Genomic DNA, 27,533 nt, shown 5'->3' with positions numbered 1-27,533 from the left:
GAGAAATAAAGTCTGAGGGCTTCCACAGGTTTACTTGTTCCTTGAAAGACCTGTGGACTCATTCTTTCTCTATCTTTTCTAGATGCTTAGTATACCAATAGTATACAGTCATTGAATAAAATCTACAAAATACAAAAAAAAAAAAGAAAAGAAAAGAAAAGAAAGGCTGTTGACAAAACTAGGTGATGTTCCCAGCCGGTGGGCGGAGTTAGCAGGTAGTCTCTGCGGTGCTTATGCCCCGCCAGCCCGCTAGGGCGGCGCAGCTCCGGGGGCCGCGATCCCTTCGCGGAAGGTGACGCTCTTGGCCCCGGAGGCGGCGCAGTACCTGAAAGGCGATAGTTCCTGCTGGTTTTGCCGGGAGTCTTTCGCAGTTGCCTGTTCTGTGGCTGTGGCTCGTACTGCGGCAGGCGGCCGGCCATGGAACGCCCCGGGCCCAGTGAAGGTGGGTTCCGTGGGGCGATCCTAGGCAGGGTGGGGAGGGCCAGCGGCTGCCGGCGTCGCCGCACTAACGAGGTCTCCTCCTTCTCCTCTTGCCCCAGTGACAGGCTCCGACGCGTCGGGACCGGATCCGCAGCTGGCGGTCACCATGGGCTTCACCGGGTTCGGTAAGTGACTGCCTTACGCTTAGCTCCGTCTCCTTTTGCACAGGTTTTAAGAACCGCAGGTTGAGAGGGGAGGCCCAGCTGTCACCTCTGTTCCGCACCCTCCGCTGTGCCAAGTCCTAGTTACTTTAACTCTAGTGTGTATACCTTACAATTTCTGGGTATTCTCCATCCATTTTCCAATTTTTGCCTGTCTGTTGGGACCAGCTCAGGTGACACGAGTGGAAAGCCTTGTAAGAGAGAAAGGTAGCTTTGTGACTGACCCACGTGGTGGACGGTATTGGTTGGTGGAGGGAGTTGTCTTTTTGTGTCCAGAGACTGAGAGCTAACCATTGACCGTGGTCTGTAACGAGATGGCCTTTCTGGTAACAGGTGAGCCGTTAAGTGATATTATAACGGTTATTAAATCCTTTTTGATTCAAGCTTTTCTTCCCCGGCATCGTTACTTCAATCTCTCTGTGGAGCCTTTGTTATGAGATAAAGAAAAACATTTCAAACAGAGATGTAGTCATCTGTTGAAAACATTACTGTCTGTAAGAAAGCGACGTAAATTGTTTTTCCATTTCTTTGGGTTTTGGACAGAACAGATATCAGGCTAATGTGTCCAGGTCTCTTGTTGGTGTTCATTTACCATCTATTATGGTAATGTCTTATGCCACATTTTTACTTCTAGGTAGTTGTTTTTGCAAAAATACTGCATACTTATGTATTATTACAGTACTTACTTTGTTTCAGTTCTTTAGCTTCTTCTCTGATATCAAAAGTAACATATATTAATAGCAGAAAATCTGAAGAACACAAAAGATGAGAAAGAAGAAAGTAAAGCCATTAATAATCTCGTGATCTAGAAATCAAGACTTAGAACTTTGTTTTCCAGTTTTTCCTGTTGTGTATTTATCAAGAAACTTAAGATCATATGTATGTACAGGTTTATATTACTCTTAATTATATGCTTTATTTAATTCTTAATACTCTAAGGATTTTCCCATGTTATAAAATGCTCTTCCAAAATGGCTGAATAGTAGTCCATTTAATATAAGTGCATAATTTGTAATATTTTAAACTTTCTCCTACATAGTTTCTAATTCTAATTTTTTTCAGTAATACTAAAGTTAATATTTTTATAAATAACTTTCATGTCTTGTAAAAGGAATTTTTGTGTATTTTCATAAGGTAGTTTTCTAAAGAATGGACTATAATAAAACACATAAATATTAAAAAGTAACCAAAATTTGGGTATATGTCTTTTAAAACTGATACATTTTTGTCATAATGCCCTTCAGAAAGTTTGTTTCAATTTATACAAAAGTCAGTATCACGTAAGAATGACATTTTTACCATATTCTTATTAACATGGAGTAGACATTACTATAAAAAAACACGACGAAAACAAATATATTGCTTCCAGACTCATTCAGGTTGTTGTGAGAATTTGATTTCCTGTGGTTTTAGGGTTGAGGCCCCAGTTTCCTTAGTGGCTGTCAGGTGGGAGTCTCTTAGCTCCTTAAGGTACCTGAATTACTTGTCATCTTGCTGCCTTGATCTTAAAATGAAGTAGTGTTTCCAGTCCTTCTCACACTTTATATCTCCTGACTTCTGCTGTATCTGTTCTGCATCTTTGCTTGCAAGGGCTTCTGTGATTTAGATTAAGACAATCTTCTGTTTTAAACCAGGATAATCTATTTTAAAGTCCATAATCTTAATTACATCTACCAAGTCCCTTTTGCTGTGTAATATAACATATTCACAGGTTCCCGAGATTAGGGTGTGAACATTCTCCATTCTGCCTATGACAGCAGTGTTAGGTTTAAGGGGTAGAGTCCAGGGGACTAGAGGAGGGTGGGAAAGTTGGCTGGTTAATGATGAGACTGTCAATAAAAATTCCCTGAAATAAACTTGTTCTTCTTAGATACTTATCTTGTAGCCACACTATAAATGAAACAGACTAAATGGTTATAAGTATTTGAGTACCTAAAGTTTGCCCAGCTTAGTGCAAGAAGATCACAGTCTGTTACTTATTTCTGTTTAGGAAAAAAAGCTCGAACATTTGATTTGGAAGCAATGTTTGAACAAACACGAAGAACGGCTGTGGAGAGAAGTCGGAAAACACTGGGTAAGAAGTACAGTTATGTCCTTTTTTTTATTGGTTTAAATCCTGTACGCGCTTTAAACAAGTATATCGACAATTATAGAAGACTGAGAAAGGGGTGCCTGGGTGGCTCAGTCGGTTGAGTATCCAGGACTCTTGATTTGGACTCAGGTCATGATCCAGGGTTGTGGGATCCAGCCCTCTGTCTGGCTACGTGCTGAGTGTGGAGTCTGCTTAAGATTCTCTCTCTCTCCCTCGGCCCCGCTCCCGTGCGCTTTCTTTCTAAAAAAAACAAAAACAAAAAATTCAAAATTGTTAAAAGATCACATGTGTTTGTTCCTTTGGAAGCAGAGGTTATTATTTTTTTTTTAACGTAAAAAGTTGCATCTAAGTAGGATAAGAAAGCCTGGGCGCTAAAATCTTTTGAAGTGTGTGCTATGAACAAGCAAGGATTCTAAATTAATTTGTAAGAATCAGAATAGCAGTTTCTTTATTACCTCTCCTTTCACCTTTATCTGATTTTCATTTCATTTTTTTCTTTTCCTGCTTACAGCGGAACCAGTATTTGGAAGGCTGGGCGAGAGGTGGCACTCAGAGCTGTGTACACCACTGAGTGTTGACTCAGTTTAGAAAATTGAGACATACAGTGAATGTGGCTGCTGCTGTTGAACCCCTGCATTAATGAATTGTATCACACATGTAACGAAGGCCTTAATTTCCAGACTGTCTGGTTTGATACCAGGTGGTTGGCAATTCTGGAAAGCGCCTTCGGGTCTTCCAAGTAGACTGACTTCTCTACTGCTTTCTTTGGATCTGAATCAGATCGTTGTTACATTGGAGAAGGAATAGATGTATCCTGATAGAGTAAAACGGGCTAGAAATCAGAGATAGGACTTTTAGACAAATTTAAGTGACTGTTCTTCTGCCAGTTGTCCTTTTTGGTTTAAAATGATATATATAGCAGTAATACCTATATTTGGAAAGTGAGCTTCATGTGATTTTTTTTGGTCTTTGCAAGAATAAGTTGGTTTTTTTTGTGTGTGTGTGTGTGATGAGAGGCCCACTATGTACATATACTATTAAGAAAACTGTCATTATGTGAAATCTCACACACAATACACAAAGTATAGTAATGAACTCTTATCACATGGATTTAAGTACTATAATAATTCATGGCTGGTGTTATTTCCATTTACTTCCCCTCTCAGATTATTTTGGCACAAATCTGAGACATTATTTCACCTGTAAATATTTTAGTATATGTTTTTAAGAGATACAGATCCTTGAAAAAAAATGTTTATTTTTGAGCGACAGCACAAGTTGCGGAGGGGCAGAGACAGAGGGGGATAAAGGATCTGAAGTGGGCTCTGTGCTGACAGCAGCCAGCCTGATGCAGGGCTCAACTTGTGAACTGTGAGATCATGACCTGAAGCCAAAGTCGGATGCTCAACCAACTGAGCCATCCAGGTGCCCCCCGATCCTCTTACCTTAGCATACTTAAAAATATTAAATAATTTGGTATCATCAGACAAGATACAAAGACATTTTGTATTTGAGGCCTATTACAAATGCTTTAACCGCTTGATTTTTAAACATTTTAGTGAATGCTTATACTGTTATAGTATCGCATTCTTGTATTTACCTCTTTCAGCATGTGATAACGAAACATTTGGCACAGAGATTGTCTTATTCACCTGAATAAGTTCTATAGTTCCCTATACCATGCCTTGCAAGATAAGTTCTCAATGTATACTTGAGAAGGTTAAATTGAATTTGGAACTATAATACTGCCTTTTGAAAAACGCTGCTTCTTTGGAGAATGTTTTAAAATCCTTTGTATGGGGGCGCCTGGGTGGCGCAGTCGGTTAAGCGTCCGACTTCAGCCAGGTCACGATCTCGCGGTCCGTGAGTTCGAGCCCCGCGTCGGGCTCTGGGCTGATGGCTCAGAGCCTGGAGCCTGTTTCCGATGCTGTGTCTCCCTCTCTCTCTCTGCCCCTCCCCCGTTCATGCTCTGTCTCTCTCTGTCCCAAAAAATAAATAAACGTTGAAAAAAAAAATTTAAAATCCTTTGTATGGATACAGAGCTTGGGATTTGGAGTTGGAGGACCTAGGTTTGAGGGTCAGTCACACATCAGGTTAGAGATAATGTTGGATGAATTTTCAAATTTAGAGCCTTAATTTCTTTGTCTGTTAGGTGGAAGTGATAATAAGGTCTTCCTTAGAGGGTTCTTGAAAGGATTAAGATGTTGAGCATAGCACTATTTATTTATTTATTTATTTATTTATTTATTTATTAAGTTTATTTTGAGAGAGAGAGAGAGAGAGTGAGCACATGCATGCTAGTGAGGGAGATACAGAGAGAGGGAGAGAGAGAATCCCAAGCAGGCTGTGTACTGTCAGCACAGAGCCCCACATGAAGCGCGATCTCACAAACTCTGAGATGGTGACCTGAGCCTAAATCAAGAGTCAGATGCTTAACTGACTGAGCCGCCCAGGTGCCCCGGGCATAGTACTTTTTAAACAGTTAAGTACTTGAAAAATGTCACTTTTATTATTTATTATTTGTTTATTCTTTCTTCCTTCCTTCCTTCCTTCCTTCCTTCCTTCCTTCCTTCCTTCCTTCCTTCCTTCCTTTCACACAAGTAGGGGAGGGGTAGAGAGAGGGAGACCCAGAATCCAAAGCAGGCTCCGGTCTCTGAGTTGTCAGCGTGGAGCCCAGTGCAGGACTGGAACCCACGAACCATGAAGTCATAACTGAGCTGCAGTTAGATGCTTAACAGACTGAGCCAGCCAGGCACCCTAAAATATCACTTTTAATTGCTAGAGTTTTTCTTAGTAAAAGCACATATGCGTTTAGCACCTGAGAGTACTTACAGTGAAGAGTTACTACGTTTTTAAAATTTGAAACGTTATCTCAGGACCAAGTTCTTCTGTGATGTTTGTGGATGAATTAAATGTATTGAACTTCCTTGATTTAGTATTGTTGGACTTGGATATAGTATTATATCCTCAGACTGCTGTTTTTACCCTGATCTCAACACATGAATCCAAAGTTTGCCTTATTTTTCTTGAAAGTTCAAAAACTGATATGGGCATAATTTATCTTGTGCTTGGAGTGGAGTCTGTGAGCATTGACATGAAACTTGAGAATAAAAACTTTGGTCCCTTTTAATAGCGAGTTTGTATATATGAATATGAACTGTTTGGTTGGTAAATGCCCTAGTAGAAAGGATGAATTACTATAAAACCTCAATAAAGTATGCATTATTTAAAATGTCAGGAAATAGTAGTGGTGCAATTTTTTTTTTTAAGTTTTTAAATTTTTTGAAAGCTCTAAGTTTGTTTAAGTCATATAAAAGGTCCTTTTTTAGGACTGTAATACTATGAGGACATAAGTGGGGAGGAAAGATTTCTTTTTAAAAATTTATTTATTTTATTTATTTTTTAGAGAGGGAGAGAGATTGTGAGCTGGGGACAGGGGCACAGGGAGGGAGGAGAGAATCTTAAGCAGGCTCCACATTTAGCAAGGAGCCTGATGCAGGGCTTGATCCCACGACCCTGGGATCAGGGCCTGAGCTGAAATCAAGAATTGGATGCTCAACCGACTGAGCCACCTAGGCGCCCCCCCCCCAATTTTTTTTTATTCAAATGCTTATTTTGGTTGTGCCTATGTTTTAGATGATTTATGAACTTTCTCAGTTATGTAACTGGAAAAATGAAAAAAAAACATGAAAGAATTTGAAAATGATTTCAATGGATGATTTAATGATCCTGAAAAGAAAATCTGTCCTGTACATTTTAGAAATTAGAGAAGCTTAAAGGTTTTTATTTTTTTCCCCCTCCGGTGTACTTGAAATGTCTCTCTACCTGGTTGAATACTACCTCATCATTTAAGGCCTCATATTTTACTTTTTGTTAGGTGTTCTTTTTTTTTTTTTTTAATGTTTATTTATTTTTGAGAGAGAGGGAGAGACAGAGCGTGAGCAGGGGGGGGGCAGGAAGAGGAGAGACACAGAATCTGAAGCAGGCTCCAGGCTCTGAGCTGTCAGCACAGAGCCCAATGTGGGGCTCGAACCCACGAACTGTTTGATCATGACCTGAGCTGAAGTCGGACGCTCAGACAACTGAGCCATCCAGGCACCCCACTAGGTGTTCTTTAAAAACCTGTTTGGATATAATGGCTTTGTTTCCATGACACTTTAAAAAATACTATAGATTTTATCGTAATATTGTTCACGTATTAAGGGTAAGAACTTTGTTCTTCACTTTTGCAGTGCCTAACAGAGCTGGGTACATAATGGTTATATCCCTAAATATTTAAGGAGATACGTCATAAATGTAGTAAAATGTTCTTATTCTTTACTTCCTGGTAATTTTGGCAATTAAATATTTAAAATTTACGGGCACCTGAGTGACTCAGTCAGTTGAGCATCCGACTTTGGCTCAGGTCATGATCTCATCGTTCCTGAGTTTGAGCCCCACATCAGGATTACTGCTGTCAGCACGGAGCCCACTTTGGATCCTCTGTGTCTCTTCTCTCTCTCTCTCTTTTTTGCCCCTCTCTTGTTTGTGCTCTCTCCCTCTCAAAAAATAAATAAACATTAAAAAAATAATTCAATGTAAATTTATACTGAAATTGTAGGGTAATGAATTATTTTAAAGTAGAATAACAAAAACATTTAGCAAGATTTAAGTCCCGTGGGTAAAAAGAGTATCATGATTAGAGAACATTTATTTTAGCTATTATTTCTGGTAATTTTATTTCTTTTACTTTTTTTTTTTAAGTTTATTTATTTTGAGAGAGAAACAGAGAGAGAGCACAAGGTCAGGAAGGGTCAGAAGGAGAGACAGAATCCCAAGCAGGCTCCACGCCCATCAGTGCAGAGACTGATGCAGGGCTTGAACTCACAAACTTGAGATCATGGAGATCAAGAGTTGGGCACTTAACCATCTGCACCACCCAAGAACCCCTTTGTTTTCTTTTATTTTTAAGTTTCATTTCTTCAAGTTAAGTGGTTGCTATAATGATTGGCTCTGAGATTTTCAGCTGCTGAATTACATTCTTTTGAGTCTGCAGTTTGTGTGAATCAGCCCAGATAGGACATGGAGGTTTTGGATAGTTTGCTGGTAATCTAGACAAAAATTGCGTACATTTGGAGGGGCTTTTGCAGAAATGGCTGTCCATAGTTGATAACTGAAGGCAGAGACATAAAATGAGGTGCTTGGAAGTATAAAATTAAGTGTTGGGTAGTAGATTAATTCATTTTGGTTGAGGGAAGATACAGAGCATTTTTACAGTGCTTACAGTGTGCTTGGTTCCACATTGGTTCAAAGTGCATGAAATGATACCCTCTGTCAGGGAGTTTATAGACTACTGAATTCTGTTTGGTTTGGTTTTTGTCCTCAGTTAACCATGAGGAAGAAAAATTTTTTTTCCACTAAAATGTCTTAATCCCCCTTTTATCTTTATCCTTTGCTTTAATGAAGCATCAGGTGATGGCAAGAACCTCTCTGATTAGAAAATCCTTTCTAGTGTTGGGGCTCCTGGGTGGCTCAGTCAGTAAGCGTCCCACTTCAGCTCAGGTCACAATCTCACACTCTGAGTTTGAGCCCCGTGTCGGGCTCTGTGCTGACAGCTCAGAGGCCTGGAGCCTGCTTCAGATTCTGTGTCTCCCTCTCTGCTCCCCGCCCCTGCTCATGCTGTCTCTCTCTGTCTCAAAAATAAGTAAAAACACTTTCAAAAATTAGAAAAAATAAAAAATAAATAAAAAAAGAAGATCCTTTCTAGTGTTGAAAAATTAAAATTTTAAATTTAAAAATTAGATGCTTCACTAGGGACAAGTAGTTGGAGTAGTTATCCTCTGCTGAGGAACTCTAGTGAACAGGTGGGTGGGCCAGTTTCCGGATAGTCTGGCCAAGCAGCAGTGAAGGGCTGGGCTTTATTGCCTCTTGGAGAGAAGGCAGGCAAATTGTTACTTAAGGTGGGTGGTGCTCATTGGATAATTTTAGTCTCTTAAGAAAGTCTGGTCACATCTCAGAAAGATCCAGTTTTGGAGCTCAATTTACTGTTTTGGGACTTATAGCTTTGTTACTTGACTTTTCAATGGCTTAGATTCTCAAATGTAGAGTGAGAATATAGTACCTACTTCAAGTGTATTGTGTAACTGAGATTGTTAGGAGAGTAAAACTTCAATGTTCTCACTTAAAAAAAAAGGTAGATATGTGAGATGATGGGATATGGTCATTCACTCTCCATGGAGGGAATCCTCTCATAATGTATATGTATATATATCACATTGTACATTTTAAATCTTTTATAATTTTATTTGTCACCGTATACCTCAATAAAGCTAAAAAAATAATATCTACTTCAGAGGTCGTTGTGATGATTAAAAGAGTTAATTTATAGGCAGTGCTTAAAACAATACCTCATACATAGTTAGCTCCATGTTAAGTATTAGCTGCTCTAATTTTTGTTAAATTAAGGTTGCTATTAAGATACTTTTTGTTACTTGCAAGAAGTCCTAGAAGACCTAATTAAAAATGGCTCAAGGGGCTCCTGGGTAGCTCAGATGGTTAGTGTCTGACTTTGGCTCAGGTCATGATCTCGTGGCTCCTTAGTTTGAGCCCACGTCAGGCTCTGTGCTGGCTGCTTTGGATTCTGTGTCTGCCTCTCTCTCCGCCCCTCCCCTGCTCATGCTCTGTCTCTCTCTCTCTCTCTCTCTTAAAATAAATAATAAACATTAAGAAAATTTTTTTAAATAAAAATAAAAATGGCACAACTAAGAAAAATGTACTGTTGCACATGACAATAACTCTGGAATGGGGCTCTTCCATCTTCTGAGTCCTGACCTGAAGAATATTAAGTTTTTTCCCTCTTTTTCTGCTTTGCCAGTTGTAGGGTATTGGCTTGTCCCAAGCTGGGTATATTCTCATGACCTAAAATTGTAAGTGAAATTTTGTTACATGCAGATGACCACCTCCACAGGCTGAAAGGATACTGTTTGATATATGTTTTAAAAGTAAGGGGTGCCTGGGTGGCTCAGTTGGTTAAACTGACTCTTGATTTCAACTCAGGTCATGATCCTCAAGGTCATGGGATGAGTGGAGCCTGCTTGGGATTCTCTCTTCTTCTCTCTCTCAAAATAAATAAAAGAAGTAAGAAAACCTTTTTCAAGTTTTCTTCCAGCTGACTTCTCCTCAGATCTTAATTGACTAGTATTAGTGTGGCACATCAGTTCCAAAAAACAGCCACTGACAAGAGTGATAAAGTTGAGTTGGAATCAAGTTTTAATCCTTTCTGGGCGGGAGGGGCCCAGGATCTGCTGAAGCCACTTGCTCTTATCGGGAGAAAATTGTGGTTTTCGGAGCAAGGGAAAAAGGGAGAAATGGTTGTTGGCTAGCTAATAATGTATGCTGAGGTACTGTTTACTGAGTAAGGTCAGAACTGCCCAAGACCTGAGCCTAGGATCAAATGTCCAAGTGTTTTTCACCCCTGAACCCCTCTCCTCCCACCCTGTAGAGTACAGAGGGATTGACTGGAGAAGCAGGATGAGGGTAGGAGCCAAGGAGGGCAACTCTTTAAAAAAAAATGTTTTTTAATGTTTATTTTGAAGGAGACAGATATAGGCTTGAGCAGGGAGGGGCAGAGAGAGAGGGGGAGACACAGAATCCAAAGCAGGCTCCAGGCTCTGAGCTGGTTAGCACAGAGCCCAACAAGGGGCTTGAACCTGCCCACCGTTAGATCATGACCTGAACTGACATGGGACGCTTGACTGAGTGAGCCACCCAGGTGCCCCGGGGCAGCTCTTATAGGACATTATCTTCCTCTTTTTTATTTTTTTCAACCTCAGCATCAGAGTGCAGAATTGTCAACTTCTAAGTCACCTTAGCCCAGTGGTGAGCATAAAAAATATGAACACAAACTAGGGCTGTAGTATGTATTTGCCTTACCTCTTCCTGCAGAGTTTAATCTTCCTTGTTTGAATTCAGAGGATATCTAGTTACTTGTTGACGCTTGTTATCTCCTTGTTTCTCATCATCCAGGTCCTAGCAACAAAAGACCCTAAAGAGTACAACATTCCAATTAATAAGTACCCTTTAATAGTGCCTAAGTTTGGGTGTATTGTTTTTTCATCATTAAGGAAAAATGTTAAAGATTATCTTAAGTTATTGAGGATCATGGTAATTAAGAACCAGACTGTTCATATAATTAATTTCCTTCCTATGTGTCCCTCAATTGTAGAGTGAGATTATCAGAGGAAAAAGATTTAATTTCTTTGGATATTTGTTTTTGTCTTTCCAAGGTAATAACTCTAGAAATCTGAAATTTTCTCATGGTTTTTGTGGGAAGTCCTTGACCACAAATCCAGTGTGGGAATTCAGAAATGAACAAAATGTTTTTTTTACACAGAGCCCGACACAGGGCTTGAACTTGTGAACCATGAGATCATGACCTGAGCCAAAGTTGGATGCTTAACTGACTGAACCACCCAGGTGACCTAGGAATGAACAAAATTCTGTTTATAGTGTAAACATTGAAAATGAAAGTAAAATTACCTAAGATCTTACTTTTAGATACTTTTTTACTTATAACCTTCCACATCTTTTTATTTTATTTTTATTAATTAATAATTAATTAATTGATTTGAAGACTTTATTTTTAAACAATCTCTACATCCAATGTGGGGCTCAAACACACAACCCCGAGATCAAGAATTACATGTTCCACTGACTGAGCCAGCCAGACTCCTCCCATATCTTTTTAGATAGTACATTGTGGTTCATATGCTATTCACATGCTAATTTTGCTTAGTGCATCTGTTACTATTTTTCCCAGATTTGTACATTTTCCATCACTAATTTTATTGACTGTATTTTATATTATCGTGGTTTACAATAGTTATTTTCCCATTGTTAGACATGTAGGTTGATAATTTTTTGCTGTTACTGGGACCACTCTAAGTTACATCTCTGTGACTATGTTAATTTTTAGCCTTTATTAATAGTGAAAAATTTTGAAGAGTAACTGTTGGAAAATTTTTTAATCTTTTCAGAAGCAAGAGAAAAAGAGGAAGAAATGAACAGAGAGAAAGAATTAAGAAGGCAAAATGAAGATATTGAACCAACATCTTCAGGCTCAAATGTGGTCAGAGATTGCTCTAAATCATCTTCCAGGTGCTTGATTTTCTCAAAAGGATTCTATTAAATTATCGCTCCCATTTAGGTGTTTAATCTCAGATTAAATTGAATCTAGATAATTGATTATCTTAGATAATTGAAACTGGTAGTCATTGCAAAGGAAAAAAGAGGATAGAGATTTTGTTCTAAGAAATTTTTTAAAAATATCTTCAGTTTTTTTTTTAATTAAAGATCTTCAGTTCTAATTAGAGGTCAGCAAGTAAACACTATCAGATTTTAGTTTTCTCAGAAATATAAAGCAAGTGAGAGCTTCTTTTGTCAGTCACCACAATGACTATGTGTTGGCACTAGGGGGAGCAGTCTCTACTGGTTCTGAGAAGGGACAGGGTGACCTTTTTCCTAGGGAAGAGAAAGCCCATAATTAAAAAGAATTCTCTTCAAATTTTGTAAACAAATACACATTTTTAGATAAATGAGAAAGTACACATTAGTTAAGGACTTTTAAAAATGTTTTTTTTAATGTTTATTTGCAAGAGAGAGAGAGAGAGACAGAGCATGAGCAGGGAGGTGCAGACAGCAAGGGAGACACAGAATCCAAAGCAGGCTCTAGGCTTGAGTGTCAGCACAGAGCCTGATGCAGGGCTTGAACTTACAAACCTCAAGATCATGACCTGAGCTGCAGTTGGATGCTTAACTGACTGAGCTACCCAGGCGCCCCAACATTAGTTAAGGACTTTTAAAGGCCCTTTTGATAATGGTTTTCACGTACTAGGACAAAATGCTAGAACATATAGGTGGGAGGAAACTGTTAAATGACTTTTTTCTTCAATGAGGCAACTCGAAGTTGTATAATTTCTGCATAATTTTTTTTTTTAATTTAAAAAAAAAAATTTTTTTTTTCAACGTTTATTTATTTTGGGACAGAGAGAGACAGAGCATGAACGGGGGGAGGGGCAGAGAGAGAGGGAGACAAGAATTGGAAACAGGCTCCAGGCTTTGAGCCATCAGCCCAGAGCTGACGCGGGGCTCGAACTCCCCGGACCGCGAGATCATGACCTGGCTGAAGTCAGACGCTTAACCGACTGTGCCACCCAGGCGCCCCGAATTTCTGCATAATTTTAATTGCTATAAGGCTATGCAGTTTTCTTGTGATTTTTACGTATTTTTTTTAAAAAAATAAATCTGATCATTTCTTTCTCCACTTGAATTTGGACCTTATAATTTATATTGATAAACTTGTTGGATTTGATATTTTTTCTCATTCTCTAGCTTTTTATTTATTTATTTTATTTAATTTTATTTTTTTTAAATTTTTTTTTAACATTTATTTATTTTTGAGACAGAGAGAGAGCATGAACAGGGGAGGGTCAGAGAAAGAGGGAGACACAGAATCTGAAACAGGCTCCAGGCTCTGAGCTGTCAGCACAGAGCCCGACGTGGGGCTCGAACCCACGGACCGCGAGATCATGACCCGAGCCGAAGTCGGACGCTTAACCCACTGAGCCACCCAGGCGCCCCAACATTCTCTAGCTTTTAAAGAATCTCAGTTATATCACATTTCATTGTACAAACATTGTTTTCATGTGTTTGAGCATATTTTATTCAAGATACGTTTCTAATTTTTTTTAATGTTTATTTATTTTTGAGAGAGAGAGAAAAAGCACGAGCAGGAGAGGAGGGTCAAGAGAGAGGGAGACACAGAATCAGAAGTGGCTCCAGGCTCTGCACTGTCAGCACAGAGCCCGACATGGGCTTGTACTTATGGACCGTGAGATCATTACCTGAGCCAAAGTCTGACACTTAACTGACTGAGCCACTTAGGTAGGCTCTCTAAGATATATTTCTTAGGCAGTTATTGTCCCTCAGATATGAGATTATTATGCTATTCTCTTTTTTTTCTAGATTTAATAAAAATTACTTTAAATTATAAGTGAGAAATTATTATGAAGTATTTAAGACTTTCAAAAGTTGATAAAGGACAGTATCCCTAGACAACTTAAGAAGTAAACTTTTACTGTTATGGTGAACACTTCTCAGAACTGCCTTCCATTGCCACCCCCTCCCTTCTTGGCAGAAGTAACCAATCTTCTAAATTTAAAATTTTTTTATGTATCTCTTTATAATGTTATTGTGTATCTTTGTATCCCTAAGACATACATAATATTGTTTTGCATATTTTACAACCTTTCTAGTATAGCACTTAGCATCTTATACACTATTATGTAAACTGTTTCTGCTGTGCGTTCTTTCATAAGATTATGGACACTGTAAAGTCAGGGTTGTTTTTCCCTTTAATTAAACAAAAAATTTTTGTTATGAAGTATATTATACATATAAAGCTCTGTATATCCTACATTTAAAGTAGAGAGAATGATGAAGTGAACACCTAGCTTGGGAGACAGTATAGAGCTTTACTGGTGTCTTTGAAGTCCTCTCTCTGCTCATATTTCTCTTTCTTGCACAGGGGAAATCTTTACTTTGTTTACCCTTACTTCCTTTTTTTCTAAATAGTTTATTAGGTATAAGTGTATTCCTAAACAGTATGTGTTTTATATGATTCTTATTTAAAATTACTTATTTATTTAGAGTGCATGCATGTGAGTGAGTGTTGAGTTGGGGAGGGGCAGAGAGGGAGAGAGAGAATCCCAAAAAGACGTTGCACTGTCAGGGCCCTGACTTGGGGCTCGATCCCACAAACCGTGGGATCATGACCTGAGCTGAAATAAAGAGTCAGATACTCAACTGACTGAGGCCAGGGGCCTCATGATTTCTTATTTTATATTGATGCTGTTAATGCTGTCTTGGATTTTTTTTCACTTTGGTGTTGTTGTTTTTTTTTTTTTTAGTCCAAGAGGTTTTTGAGATTCACTCATGTTCACAAGTGAGGTTATAGTTTATTTTCAGTGCAGTTTGGTTTTCTTTTTAGAAATACACTAATTTTTTTCCATTGTCTAGTCAGTTTAGGTTGCTGTTTTTCTGTATTATTATGACATTTTTTATGTTTTTACTGCCTTGTAGCCATCCTCTGTTTTATATGTGCAAAAGTTTCTTTACAGTATGTATCTAGTAGTAGACTTGTTAGGTCTTTAAGTACATACTTACTTTTACTATATTTGGCTTAATTATTTTCTGAAGAGTTTGTACCCATTTACATTACCACCAGCAGAGTGTAAGAATTCCTGTTGCTCCACATCCTTGCCAACACCCATTATTGTTACACATTTCATTTTGCCAATCTGATTATTGTGAAGTAATAGCCTTATGATGTTCGTTTTGCACTTTGCTGGTTACTAGTGTAGTTGTGCATCATTTTAAAAGTTTTTTGGAGAGATATTTTTCTTCTGAAGATATAAAAAGAACTGTATCTTCTGTCAGATTTTATACTGGGTTGCTTGATGGTTTATTATAATTTTTTTAATTTTTTAATGGTGTTTTTTAAATAAACACAAGTTTCACATTTTAATGTACTCTAGTTTATTAATCTTTTCTTCTGTGTTTTTGTGTTTTGCTTAAGAAAGGAGTCCTGGGGTGCCTGTTTGGCTCAGTTGGTTGAGCGTCGGACTCTTGATGTCCCCTCAGGTCATGATCTTGCGGTTGTGGGATCAAGCCCTGTGTCAGGCTCTGTGCTGAGCTGCTGAGCATGGAGCCTGCTTGGGATTTTCTCTCCCTTTCTCTCTGTGCCCCTCTCCTTCTCGTGCTCCTGCACACGCACTCTCTCTCCCCCAAAGTAAATAAATAAACTTAAAAAAAAGAAAAAAGAAATGAGTCTTTGCTCTGAGATCATAAAGAAAACTTCCTATGTTTTTCTTGAAGTTATCAAGTTTTGTATTTAACATTTATGTCTTTAATCAATCCAGAATTGCTTTTTGTGAGTAATGTGAAGTTGTAATCCAATTTTATTTTCTCCTCCATATGGCTAATCAATTTTCCCTGTCCCTTTATTTTTAATTTTAATAGGATTTAGTTTTTATTTTATTTATTTTTTAATTAAAAAAATTTTTTAATGTTTATTTTTGAGAGAGAGAGACAGAGACAGAGCATGAGTGGGGGAAGGGCAGAGAGAGGGTAACACAGAATCTGAAGCAGGCTCCGGGCTCTGAGCTGTCAGCATAGAACCAGACACAGGGCTGGAACCCACAAGCAGTGAGGTCATGACCTAAGCCGAAGTCAGATGCCTAACCGACTGAGCCATCCAGGCTCCCCAAGGCCTTATTTTTTAGATTAGTTTTAGGCTCATAGCAAAATTGAGCAGAAGGTACAGAGATTTTTTTTCCATATAGCTCCTGTCCTCCTACCTCCCTCATCATCAACACCCCCCTACCAGAGCAATACATTTGTTACAATTGATGACCCCATGCTGACACATCATCATCACTCAGAATCCATAGTTACATGAGAGTTCAGTCTTTGATGTTGTACATTCTGTAGGTTTGGACACATATGTAATGACATGTAGCTACCATTATATATCAGAGTAGTTTCAGTGACTTAAACATCCTCTGTGCGCTACCTTTTCATTCCTTCCTCCCCCTAATTCCCAACAACCACTGATCTTTTAAATTTTTGTCAAAGAATTTATACACATTATGAAGTCAAGCATTGTTTTTCCCTGTTCATGATTCTTACTTTCCAGAAAAAAACTACTTAAATTTTTTTGTTTTTCATCTTTTATTTACCTTCATATTTCTAAATTGTAACCTTTTACCACTGTCTTGATTTTTTTCTACTGTGGCAACTTTCTATTTCCAAATTTTTTTACACACCAAGCAGAAATTTGACCACTAACCAATGATTTCTCACTGTTCTCTCCTCTTAGCCACTGATATACTTTCTGTCTCCTTGAAATTTACCTGTTCTAGATATTTCATATAAGTGGAATTATACACTGTTTTCCTTTCATATCTGGCTTCTTTCACTTTGGATGATGTTTTCAAAGTTCTTGTATCAGAACTTCATTCCTTTAAATGGTTAAATAGTATTCCATTGTATGTATATATCACAATTTGTTTATCCATTCATGTGTTACTGACTATTTTTGGGTTTCCACCTTTTGAGTTTTGTGAATGTAATGAACATTGGTGTACAAGCGTATGTTTTTGAGTCTTTGCTTTTAATTCTTTTTGGTATATACCTAGGAGTGGAATTTATGGGTTATATGGTGATTTTATGTTTAACTTTCTTTTTTTTTTTAATTTTTATTCACTTACTTTTTAAGATTCATTTTTAAAAATATTTTTAAGTTATATATATATACTTAAGGGAGGGTCAGGGAGAGAGGGAGACACAGAATCCGAAGCAGGTTCCAAGCCTTGAGCTGTCAGCACAGAGCCCAACGTGGGGCTCAAACTCACAAACCGTGAGGTCATGACCTGAGCCGAAGTTGGATGCTCAACTGACTGAGCCACCCAGGTGCCCCAGTATTTTTAAGTAATCTTTATACCCAACGTAGTGCTTGAACCTAAGTACCCCAAGATCAAGAGTCATGTGCTCTCCACTGACTGAGCCAGCCACGTGCCCTTATTTATTTTAAGTAATCTCTACATCCAACATGGGGTTCGAACTCACGATCCTGAGGTCAAGAGTCGCATGCTCCTCTGACTGAGCCAGCCAGGCACCCCTGTTTAACTTTCTTTATGAGGAATTGCCTAACTGTTTTACAATGTGGTTGCACCATTTTATATTCCTATCAGCAATGTACGAGGGTTCCAATTTTTTCACATTCTTGTCATTAGTTATTTTCCATTTTGTTTTGTTATGTTTTTAATATAGTCATCCTAGTAGGTGTGAATTGGTATCATGTAGTTTTTAGTTTCATTTCCCTAATGTCTAAAGGTTTTGAGCATTTTTTCATGTGCTTATTGGCCATTTATATATCTTCTTTGGAGAAATAACTATTGAAGTCCTTTAACCATTTTTATTTTTTATTCATTATTATTATTTTTTTAAGTAGTCTTCACATTTAACACAGAGCCCAATGCAGGGCTTGAACTCATGACCCTGAGATCAAATCTGAGCTGAGATCAAGAGTTGGACACTTAACCGACTGAGCCACCCAAGCGCCCCCAAATAATTTTTTAAAAAATCTACAATGTTGTTAAAATTTGTTTTAGAGGAAGGTAGTCATTTAAGACTACCACTTTTTAAAAAAAAATTTAAGTTTTTGGTAGGTGCCTGGGTGGCTCAGTCGATTAAGCACCTGACTCTTGATTTCAGCCCAGGTCGTGATCTCACAGTTTGTGAGTTGGAGTTCCGCATTGGCTCTACGCTGACAGTGTGGAGCTTGCTTGGGATTCTCTCCCCCTCTCTCTCTGACCCTCTCTTGCTCACACTCTCTCTTTCCCAAAATAAATAAACTTAAAAAATAAATTAAAACATTTGTTTTAATTTGAGAGAGAGAGAAAGGGTGAGAGCATGTGCAAGCAGGGGAGAGTGGCTGAAGGTGAGAGAAAGAAAGAGAGGGAGAGAGAGAATCCCAAGCAGGCTCCACACTCGGCATAGAGCCTCATGTGGAGCTCGATCCCACAACCCTGGGATCATGACCTGAGCTGAAATCAAGAGTTGGACACTCAACTGACTGAGCCATCCAGGCGTCCCTAAGACTACCCCCCTTTTTTTGGCTTTAAAGAAATAGTATATGAATGTAAGTTGCCCTTCAAATCAAATACTGGGAAGAAATATGTCATTTATTCAATGAAATATAGCTGCAGGATAGGAGAGAAATATTGATGTACTCATAATTTGTAAGATAGGAATCATTCAGACATTTGCATTTTCTCTAAAGAAATTAGTACCAGAAATAATGAATTTTGCTTATGAATTTAATTTCTAAACTGAAATTGTATACTTACACATCTTATTTAATGCTTAGCTAAGCTCTCTTTTAAAAAGTCAGCTGAGAAAAATGTTAGGTTTTGACTCCTTTGTTTTCTCATCAGATGCATATTGTTTCTCAGGATCTGGTTCATATTTTGGCACCACATTGAGTCAAGGCATATTTTAAACATGGAATGTGCTCTGTTTTCTGTCACGGACATTTTTGGGCATAATTTTACAGACTTTGTTTTTCAGAAATTGAAAATATGTTAAAATAGTTTATTTTTTTGCCTTGTGTATATTAGAAGCAAAAAGACAGAAATGGACTTAGAAGCTGCATAGAAGCTGATACATTCCATCTAGTTTCATGTGGGTATTAGGACTGCATAATCAGCCGTGGAATCAACATGGCTTCATGTAGTTGTCAGTTCAGTGCTTGCTTCTGAACTAGTTAATTCAGTTAAAGCATTGGTGCTAAAGATTAACAGTTTAGTTAGAGCTCTCTGTGCTCTGAATAATTTTGCATTAAGAAAGTCTGCGACTTCTAAACTAGTACAGTTGGGAATTTGTGATTTTAATCACAAGGGAGAAAATTTTGGAGTGTGACTACTTTAATAAAAATGTATTCAGTCATCCAGCTGTTATTTATTGAACATCTATTGTGGGTTAGGCACTGGTTTCGGCACTGGGGATACAGCAATTAGGGAGTCAGATGAGATCTCTGAGCTCATATTGTTGGGATATTTGAGGAGATGGATAACAGATTGTAAACAACTGAGTAACCAATCAAATAAGATAACTTAGTGAGGTATTTAATAAAGATAAACTAAGAGAATGAAGATAATAGTGACTGATGGGATGTGTTTGAAGATTAAGAAAGGGGGGGGCATTAAAGCCTCTTTGAGGAGGTGACATGGGATGAGACCTGAAAGATGAGAAAGAGGCCATTTAATGATCAGTTCCAGCAGAGGGAACTGCAAGTGCAAAGACCCTCATGCTGGACCAAGCTTAACCTATATGGTTTGAAAGAAGGCCTGTAGGGCTGGAGAACCACGAGCTAAACCATTGCAAAAACAAAGAGAAGCTCTTCGTGGAGGTTTGCTTGCTCCTGTCTTTGTATGTGGATAAGTGTTTAAGTATGTATTCCCCTCAATATTGATCTTAGATGAAAATAAAAAGAAAAATCACATTTTTTTTTTCTTCAGTGGATATTGAGTGCCTATTAATTACGTCAGGCCTCATTTAGGTGCTAGAGACAGCAATGAACACAACACACAGAAATTTCTGTTTTAATGGAGCTTACAAACTAGAAATACTTTATTAGAGGGCAATAATACTTTGAGTTTTATAAAATATTTGATAGATTAATGCACACAATTATGAACACAATTCTCAACCCTTTGGGATGGGATGGGAAGTGGAGGCATATGGTGGATGGTGGTGTATTTCAGAATGCCTAGAGGTGCGTGATAAAGACCTCAATGCAACTGCGTAATGGTGCCCTGGTGTGCTGGGTAGAAAAACACCTTGAGAATCAGTGTGATGCTCCTTACAGTAAGACAGTTTTAGAATCCAGGGATGCTACATAAAACATTTTAGCAACTCAACAAATTTGAATAAAAATTGGGAAACAATTTGTGTTTCAGAAAATATATTGAAACCTTATGGGAGTAATACTAACTTTCTTACATGGCTGCCTTTATTTGCTCCTGTGGTAAAAACAGTGATTGGATTCAGATATAGGAAACAGAGGGATTGGTTACCTCAGTGGTTTTCTTTCTTATGGATATAGTAATTTGTAGTTTTTTCCCACATCCCAGTTCTGCTGGCTCTTCGTGAGTGAGGATTATCTCAGGGGCCCGTAACATAATTGCTGTGACCTTTAACTCTGACTTTATGTTTAGGGTAAGTAGATAAAAGAAACTTTTACTTTCTTAAGATAAAATAATACCTGATTTACACATTTAATGTCTGAATTACAATTTTAACAAACTACACATTAATTAATTAATTAAAATAAAAACTTAGTTGTTAAAAGGAGAGGCAGAGTTTCCTGGGAAATCAGTACTATCTCTAGAGTGTTCTTTGTTGCAGTAGAGGCAAAGAGTTTCTGTTTCTGTATTTTCAGGGATACAAGCAGCAGTGAAAGTGAAGAGAGTTCTGGTTCTTCTGATGATGAGTTAATTGGCCCTCCTTTACCTCTTAAAATGATGAAAGAACCAGGTAATCATATTGAGGAAGATATCGTTGGTCCTTTACCTCCACCTCTTTATGAAGATGCCGAAGATGATGATGATGATGATGACGGTGATTCAGAGGAGGAGGAAGTAAGTATTTCAGTAGTAATTTACCAATTCATTGGAATAGCGTAGAGATCAGTTCCCTGCTAATTGTTATTCATGCGTGAGAGCAAATAAGGAATAGTTTTGAGTGTACTACTGATAGCCCTTGTTGAAAGAACTTGAAAGGATGTACTTCAGGAACAAGGCAGTGTTACTCAAAAATAATAAATGGACAATAAGAAGCAATGTGTTAAAAAGGAATTAATGGGCACCTGGTGGTCCAGTGGGTAAAGCGTCCAACTCTTGATGTCGGTCACGATCTCACAGTTTGTGGGGTTGAGCCCTGCGTTGGGCTCCATGCTGGCAGTCAGGATTCTGCTTGGGATTCTCTTGCGCGTTCTCTCTCTCTTCCCCACCCTTGCTTGTGTGCATGCATGCGCTCACGCTCTCCCAAAATAAATAAACTTAAAAAAAAAGGAATACAATTTTGTTAAATATACATAACATTGAGTGTACATAATGTTAGTGAATAAATTTGGGGGGATATAAAAACAAAGTAGATCTCAAATTATTGTAAACAATAATATGGAAGATGGGAGAGTAGAATCAGTTCATTCATTTTGAAGTCCTTGTATTATTTGGGAGGAAGCTAGAGATATTTGTTAACTTCAGATTAGGTTAAGTCAAGTATGCAAGTTAAAAATTTAAGAGTAGTTACCCAAAGAATAGAAACAAATTGTATAACCTCCAAAATGGTAAAAGAAAACATAAAGAAAGCCACTGGTTTACTTTATGTATTTGACACCTGGAGTGGATAATTTTTTAATGTCATCCTCTGACAGATTATTTTCAGTAATGATTATGAGATGAAACAAATGATGGTCAGAAAAGGAACAACTTTTGCAAATCTGTCAGTGACTTCACAAAATGGGCATTCTTTGCATATTCTTGTTCAGTACCCAGTATACAAAATTTGTCAATCTATATCTATTCATAGTTGATCAAAGAAAACTTTTAATTTTGAAAAATTTTTTTCTCATGAAATGACAGGTGTATGTATATATACACATGTGCACACATACACGTGTGTCTGTGCACATGTATGTGAAATGAAAAAAAAGAGGCACATAAGGATAAATTTCGCAGTTTTATTAAAAATTGTGTTTTAGGGGCGCCTGGGTGGCGCAGTCGGTTAAGCGTCCGACTTCAGCCAGGTCACGATCTCGCGGTCCGTGAGTTCGAGCCCCGTGTCGGGCTCTGGGCTGATGGCTCAGAGCCTGGAGCCTGTTTCCGATTCTGTGTCTCCCTCTCTCTCTCTGCCCCTCCCCCGTTCATGCTCTGTCTCTCTCCCAAAAATAAATAAACGTTGAAAAAAAAATTGTGTTTTATAATAGATTTCTGAAACTGCAGTGTTGACCATATCTCTTTTTATCTTGATATCAATTCTAGTGGCTTTTAAAAAATACCTGGTTTCACTAAAATGTCTTTTCTAGAAAAAATACCATTTTCTAATACATTTGATAAAAACTTCTAAAGATTTCTTCCATAAAAATCAGAAAATGGCTAGGTTATGGTAAATATTATCATCAAATTATCTGCTTTAGAATGTTTTTGGTGAAAACAATTCAGGTGTTCAAGCATTGCTCTTTTGGATTCTTCTGCCAACCTAGTCTCCCATCTTTTATTTTTCCTCAAAGAATAACAGAATGGAAGATACTCAAGTATTATTTCTTTGTCTTAATATATCACTTTGTTTTCAATCTGCTGTTTAAATGCAGAAATGTGTAGACAACAAGGATTGGAGATATGAAACTACCCTTAAAGTAAGCTTGAATGATTCTGAACCACTCAACATTATCTGTAAACATAAGTACATGAGTATGTATGCGTATGTATGTGGTACAGACTGTGTAACTGGGAGTTCTCTAAATCAACTGCATGTATAGTATGCTTATTGAAATAATAAAAATTTGCTAATTTGAGACTTATATATTATCAAAACTCAGCACTAATCATAGTAAAAAGCAACAAAAAACACATTTCTGAACTGACATTTTTAGAACTGCCAGCAAATGGTGATAATGGAAAACAGACTCATCTTCACTTGATTTTAATATTGTTTTAAGGTTCTTTACAGACAATGCACCCCCTTATTGTCTGCACCACTTCCACTGCAATGCTCTTGATATGCCTTTGAAGACAACTCAATCGTTGCAGTAAAAGACAGGAAAGGAGAAAAATGAAGTAGAGGAAAATCTTGGTAAATAGAGATCACAAAATAAGGTGGTAGGCGTGAATGCAAGTGTATCAGTATTCACAGTAGATGTAAGTGGACTCAACTTGCCACTTAAATTTCTCAGATTAGATTTAAAAAATTTAGATATATTCTGTTTATGAGTGATAGACCCAAAATGTACTGGCATAGAAAGGTTGAAAGAAAGGAATAGGGGCGCCTGGGTGGTTCAGTTGGATAATAATGTGTCCAACTCTTGATCTCAGCTCAGGTCTTGATCTCAGGGTTGTGAGTTCAAGCCCTGTGTTGGGCTCCATGTCTCTCTGCTCTGTGACTATAGCAGGAAAATACTAACCAAAAGATAACTGATTAGTCTTATAAAACTAATGTAACACAAAATAATCTTTATGTCATAATTAGTCAAAGTAGCAAAATGAGTGTCATTACTTAATGCTAAAAGGAAAAGTTTATTCTCTAGGAAAATTTGGCCTTTCTTAATCTCCATGAATTTAACACAATATATTCAAAGCAAAAATTGACAGAATTATAAGGAGGAATAGACAAATCTACAGTCATAATGGGAGATTCAGAAATTGTTAAGACAATTAGTAAGAGTATAGTACCGGACAATATAAATGTATATATATATACATTTATATATATACATCTCTCCCTACTCTCTCTCTCTCTCTCTCTATATATATATATAGAATCCTTATCTAACATTTTCTTTTCAAGCACACAAAGATAAACCAGAAGCAATAAGAAGGTCACATCTAGGTCACAATATGCTATGGACATGAGAAAGATATGCTTAATTATTTTGAGTAGTTCACAGAGTAGGTAATAATTAGGTTGATCATGAAATGTGAGAATATTGTGTAGTGAATGTTTGTGTGCCCTCAGGATTCATATGTTGAAGCCCTAACCCCCAGTGTGGCATTCGGAGGTGAGACTCTTTGGAAGTAATTAAGGTTAAATTATAGGTCATATGGGTAGACCCTGATGTTATAGGATTAGTGTGCTTATGGGAAGAGAGACACTGGGGCACCTGGGTGGCCCAGTCAGTTGAGCGTCTGACTCTTGGTTTTGGCTCAGGTCATGATCTCAGGGTCATGGGACTGAGCCCCGTGTCAGGCTCTGTGCCAAGCATGGAGCCTGCTTGAAATATTCCTTCTCTCTCTCTCTCTCTCTCTCTCTCCCCCCCCCTCCCTCTCTCTCCCTCCCCCTTCCCCCTCTCTCTCCCCCCCACCTCTCCCACCCCTCCCCTCCCCCTCTGCCTCTATCCTCCACTCATGCTCTCTCTATAAAATTTTTTTTTTATAAAATAAGAGGAAAAAAGAGAAGAGAGACACCAGAGAACCAGGTCTGCATATAACAAAGCAAGAAGGTAGGCATCTAAAAGCCAGGAGGAAAGCTCTCAACAGAAATCAAATTTGCCGACACTTTGGTCTTGGACTTCTAGCTTCCAGAATGATGAGAAAATAAACTTCTGATATTTAAGACATGTAGTTTGTGGTATTCTGTTATGGTAGCCTCAGCTGGTTAACACAGGTTTGCAAGGCTGACAAGAAGCTGGAGGACAGAGAATGGAAAAAAGAAGGGTGTTATGAGTAAGAAAAAAAATTGCTATAGTGAGGGCTCAAATGTATGCAAGTATATGATATGGTGGTGAAATGTCATATGAATAGCACCTGGCTGAGTTTTCTCATAAGGGGGAGGTGGAAAGATAAGGCTTCTGAGAACAAATGTAGAGATCAGTACAGAGAAGAGCACCTTTCTGGAAGATGTGGAATTTGAATGAACCTTGTAGAGGGTTACATTTTGATGGACATGTGCACATAGGCCACATATTGTCTGTGAAGAGTAAATGGCAGGAACACAGGCAATATATACAAGATTAGATTCCAGATGATGCGAAAGTCAACTTGCCTAGAATGGAAAGTTGATAAAGAAGGCCAAACTTTTGACATGGAACTGATGTGTGAGTAAGCCTGAAGTGCAGCTGGGCAAAGAAGTAAAAGCATGCCAAGGTGTGGGACTCAGAAGCTTGTCTGTAAGCTTTAGCCTTTCATGGCTGTAATTAAAGCGTATCAGGGGACTGAATAACAGTTTTCTGTTTGTTTTTGTTTGTTTTTTAGTTTTCTGGTTTTTTTAGTTTTCTGGTTTTTTATAAGATTATACATGTCATGTCTCTTGAAAGAAAATTATTAAGTCTTTTTATGGTGTACCTTTTTTTTTTCTTTGCAAATATAGTAAAAGAAAATGCTGATAATATGCAAGTCAAAGCAAGGCTGTGGATAAGTGTACCAATAACAGCCTTAATTTTAAAGTGTGCACTAATGGGGGGCGCCTGGGTGGCGCAGTCGGTTAAGCGTCCGACTTCAGCCAGGTCACGATCTCGCGGTCCGTGAGTTCGAGCCCCGCGTCAGGCTCTGGGCTGATGGCTCGGAGCCTGGAGCCTGTTTCCAATTCTGTGTCTCCCTCTCTCTCTGCCCCTCCCCCGTTCATGCTCTGTCTCTCTCTGTCCCAAAAATAAATAAACGTTGAAAAAAAAAATTTAAAAAAAAAAAATAAAAATAAAGTGTGCACTAATGGATAATGCAAAGTTTATTGGCATTGTTAACTGATTAACTAAACTTTTGGAAGGGAGATAAGGCAAGAGTGGGAGATTCCTTGTTTCTTTTCCAAGAAGAAAAATGTCTTTTGGATGTCTATCATAACTAACATTTCCAAGGCTAGGGCAGAGATGGCGGGTAAAGCAGACAGCTTGGAAATTTGCAAATGTGAATGTGGCTTTGCAGTGGCCTTCCTAGATTTGGATAAATTATATTGGCCTTGAATTGAGTCCTTCAGTTTTCAGACTGTGGTTTAATAGTAGTAGAAGGGGGGCAACCTTAGGCTGTTTTTTAGGTTCTGAGTGAGAACATGACTTTTTGACTACAACTTATGTTGTATTTGATATGTGGGATTTTGTCAGCCTCTAGAGTCAGGGATCATAGGCAAGGCAAAATCTGCTGATTACTGTCTTGAATGTGAATGTTGTAGGATCTAGCCAGACAAATTAGCATGATTTATTTTACATTATTGCATAGCAATGTTTGGCGTATGTTTCAACATTGAGTTCAAATGTTTCAGGCCTTTGAAGAAATTTTGTTTTTATGGTTGTTTGGAATTCGGCCCTAGTAATTCTTTGTTGATTTAGAAACTGAATTTAGTTCCTTTAGGAAATCAGTTTGGAGTAATGCTAAACAAAATTGTAGGAGATTGTTTTATTTATTTATTTATTTATTTATTTATATTTATTTGAGAGAGAGCGAGCAGGGGACAAGGGAAGAGAGAGAGAGAGAGGGAGGGAGGGGAGAGGGAGAGAGAGAGAGGGAGGGAGGGAGGGAGGGAGGGAGAGAGAGAGAGAGAGAGAGAGAGAAAATCCTGAGCAGCCTCCAAGCTCATTGTGGAACCTGATGCTGGGCTTGATCCCATGACCCTGGGATCATGACCTGAGCCAAATCAAGAGTCAGATGCTCAACCGACTGAGCCACCCAGGAGATTGTTTTATATATCAAAATGCTAGTTATTTTTTAACGGTTTGGGACATATCAGAATTTTCCCTCCTCTCCTTGACTTCCTCTCCTTTTTTTGCCCATACTTGGTTTCATCCTCACCAATCTTTTGTGCCTTTTGTTTCCTTTTGTGTTTTCAGCCTTTTCCTTTCTACTAGCTGTTGGCTCTAAGCTTGCAAGCATACTAAAATCTTTCTTTAATTCAGTTTTCCCTACAAGCTACTGTCTAATTTCCTCTTTCTCACCAAATGTCTCAAAAGTAGTATCTGTATTGCTACTTTTGCTTTGTTACCACATTTTCTCTGGAAATCTTTTCTGTTAAGACACTGTCCTCACAGACAAAGTCAAAATATCTAAATCCAAAGGCCCTTTCTTCATTCTCATTCTGTACCTCTGCAATATTGGACAGTGTTGATTTCTTCTTTCTTGAAACTCTTTGCTATTTCTTTATACTACTGGTTTGCTGCCTCTCTCTTTGTTTTATTCAACAGATATTTATTGAGCACTTTTTATGAGTCAGGTACTTTCCAGGTGTTGGGGATATAACAGTGAATAAAGCCAAAAAATCCCTGTTCCAATGGTGCTTGCATTTCTAGAAAGTCTCTTTCAAAACTTTCATTATTTCCTCACATGTCCCCAATAATAAGCATTCCCTGAGGACCTGTCCTTGCTTGCCTTATCATTTCATGTTTGACCTGGGTGAAGTTTTTTTTTTTAATAAAGTTTATTTTGAGAAAGACAGAGGCAGTGCATGTGGGGGAGAGGCAGAGAGAAGGGGACAGATGATCCCAAGCATGCTCTGTGCTGCCA

The 27,533-nt window shown here is 38.1% G+C and overlaps 1 protein-coding gene across 2 annotated transcripts in view; it reads left to right on the top strand.

Moving 5' to 3' along the window:
• Positions 1–319: 319 nt before the first annotated feature.
• Positions 320–27,533, top strand: part of WDR70 (WD repeat domain 70) — a 295,765-nt gene continuing 268,551 nt past the window's right edge. The window contains exons 1-5 of one of the 2 annotated variants that reach the window (XM_030331030.1): positions 320–442; positions 540–605; positions 2,632–2,715; positions 11,748–11,868; positions 20,774–20,972. In XM_030331030.1, the coding sequence (XP_030186890.1) occupies positions 418–442; positions 540–605; positions 2,632–2,715; positions 11,748–11,868; positions 20,774–20,972 (495 nt within the window). In that variant the 5' untranslated portion in view covers positions 320–417. Of the gene's footprint in view, positions 443–539; positions 606–2,631; positions 2,716–5,147; positions 5,215–11,747; positions 11,869–20,773; positions 20,973–27,533 lie in introns of those variants that run through there. The other variant, XM_030331039.1, reaches the window with a different exon arrangement.

The sequence above is a fragment of the Lynx canadensis genome, chromosome A1, assembly GCF_007474595.2.
Source record: "Lynx canadensis isolate LIC74 chromosome A1, mLynCan4.pri.v2, whole genome shotgun sequence".
In the NCBI taxonomy this organism is placed as follows: Eukaryota; Metazoa; Chordata; class Mammalia; order Carnivora; family Felidae; genus Lynx; species Lynx canadensis.
The sequence above is the reverse complement of the archived record's forward strand: the minus strand, read 5'-3'. Positions and strand labels throughout refer to the sequence as shown.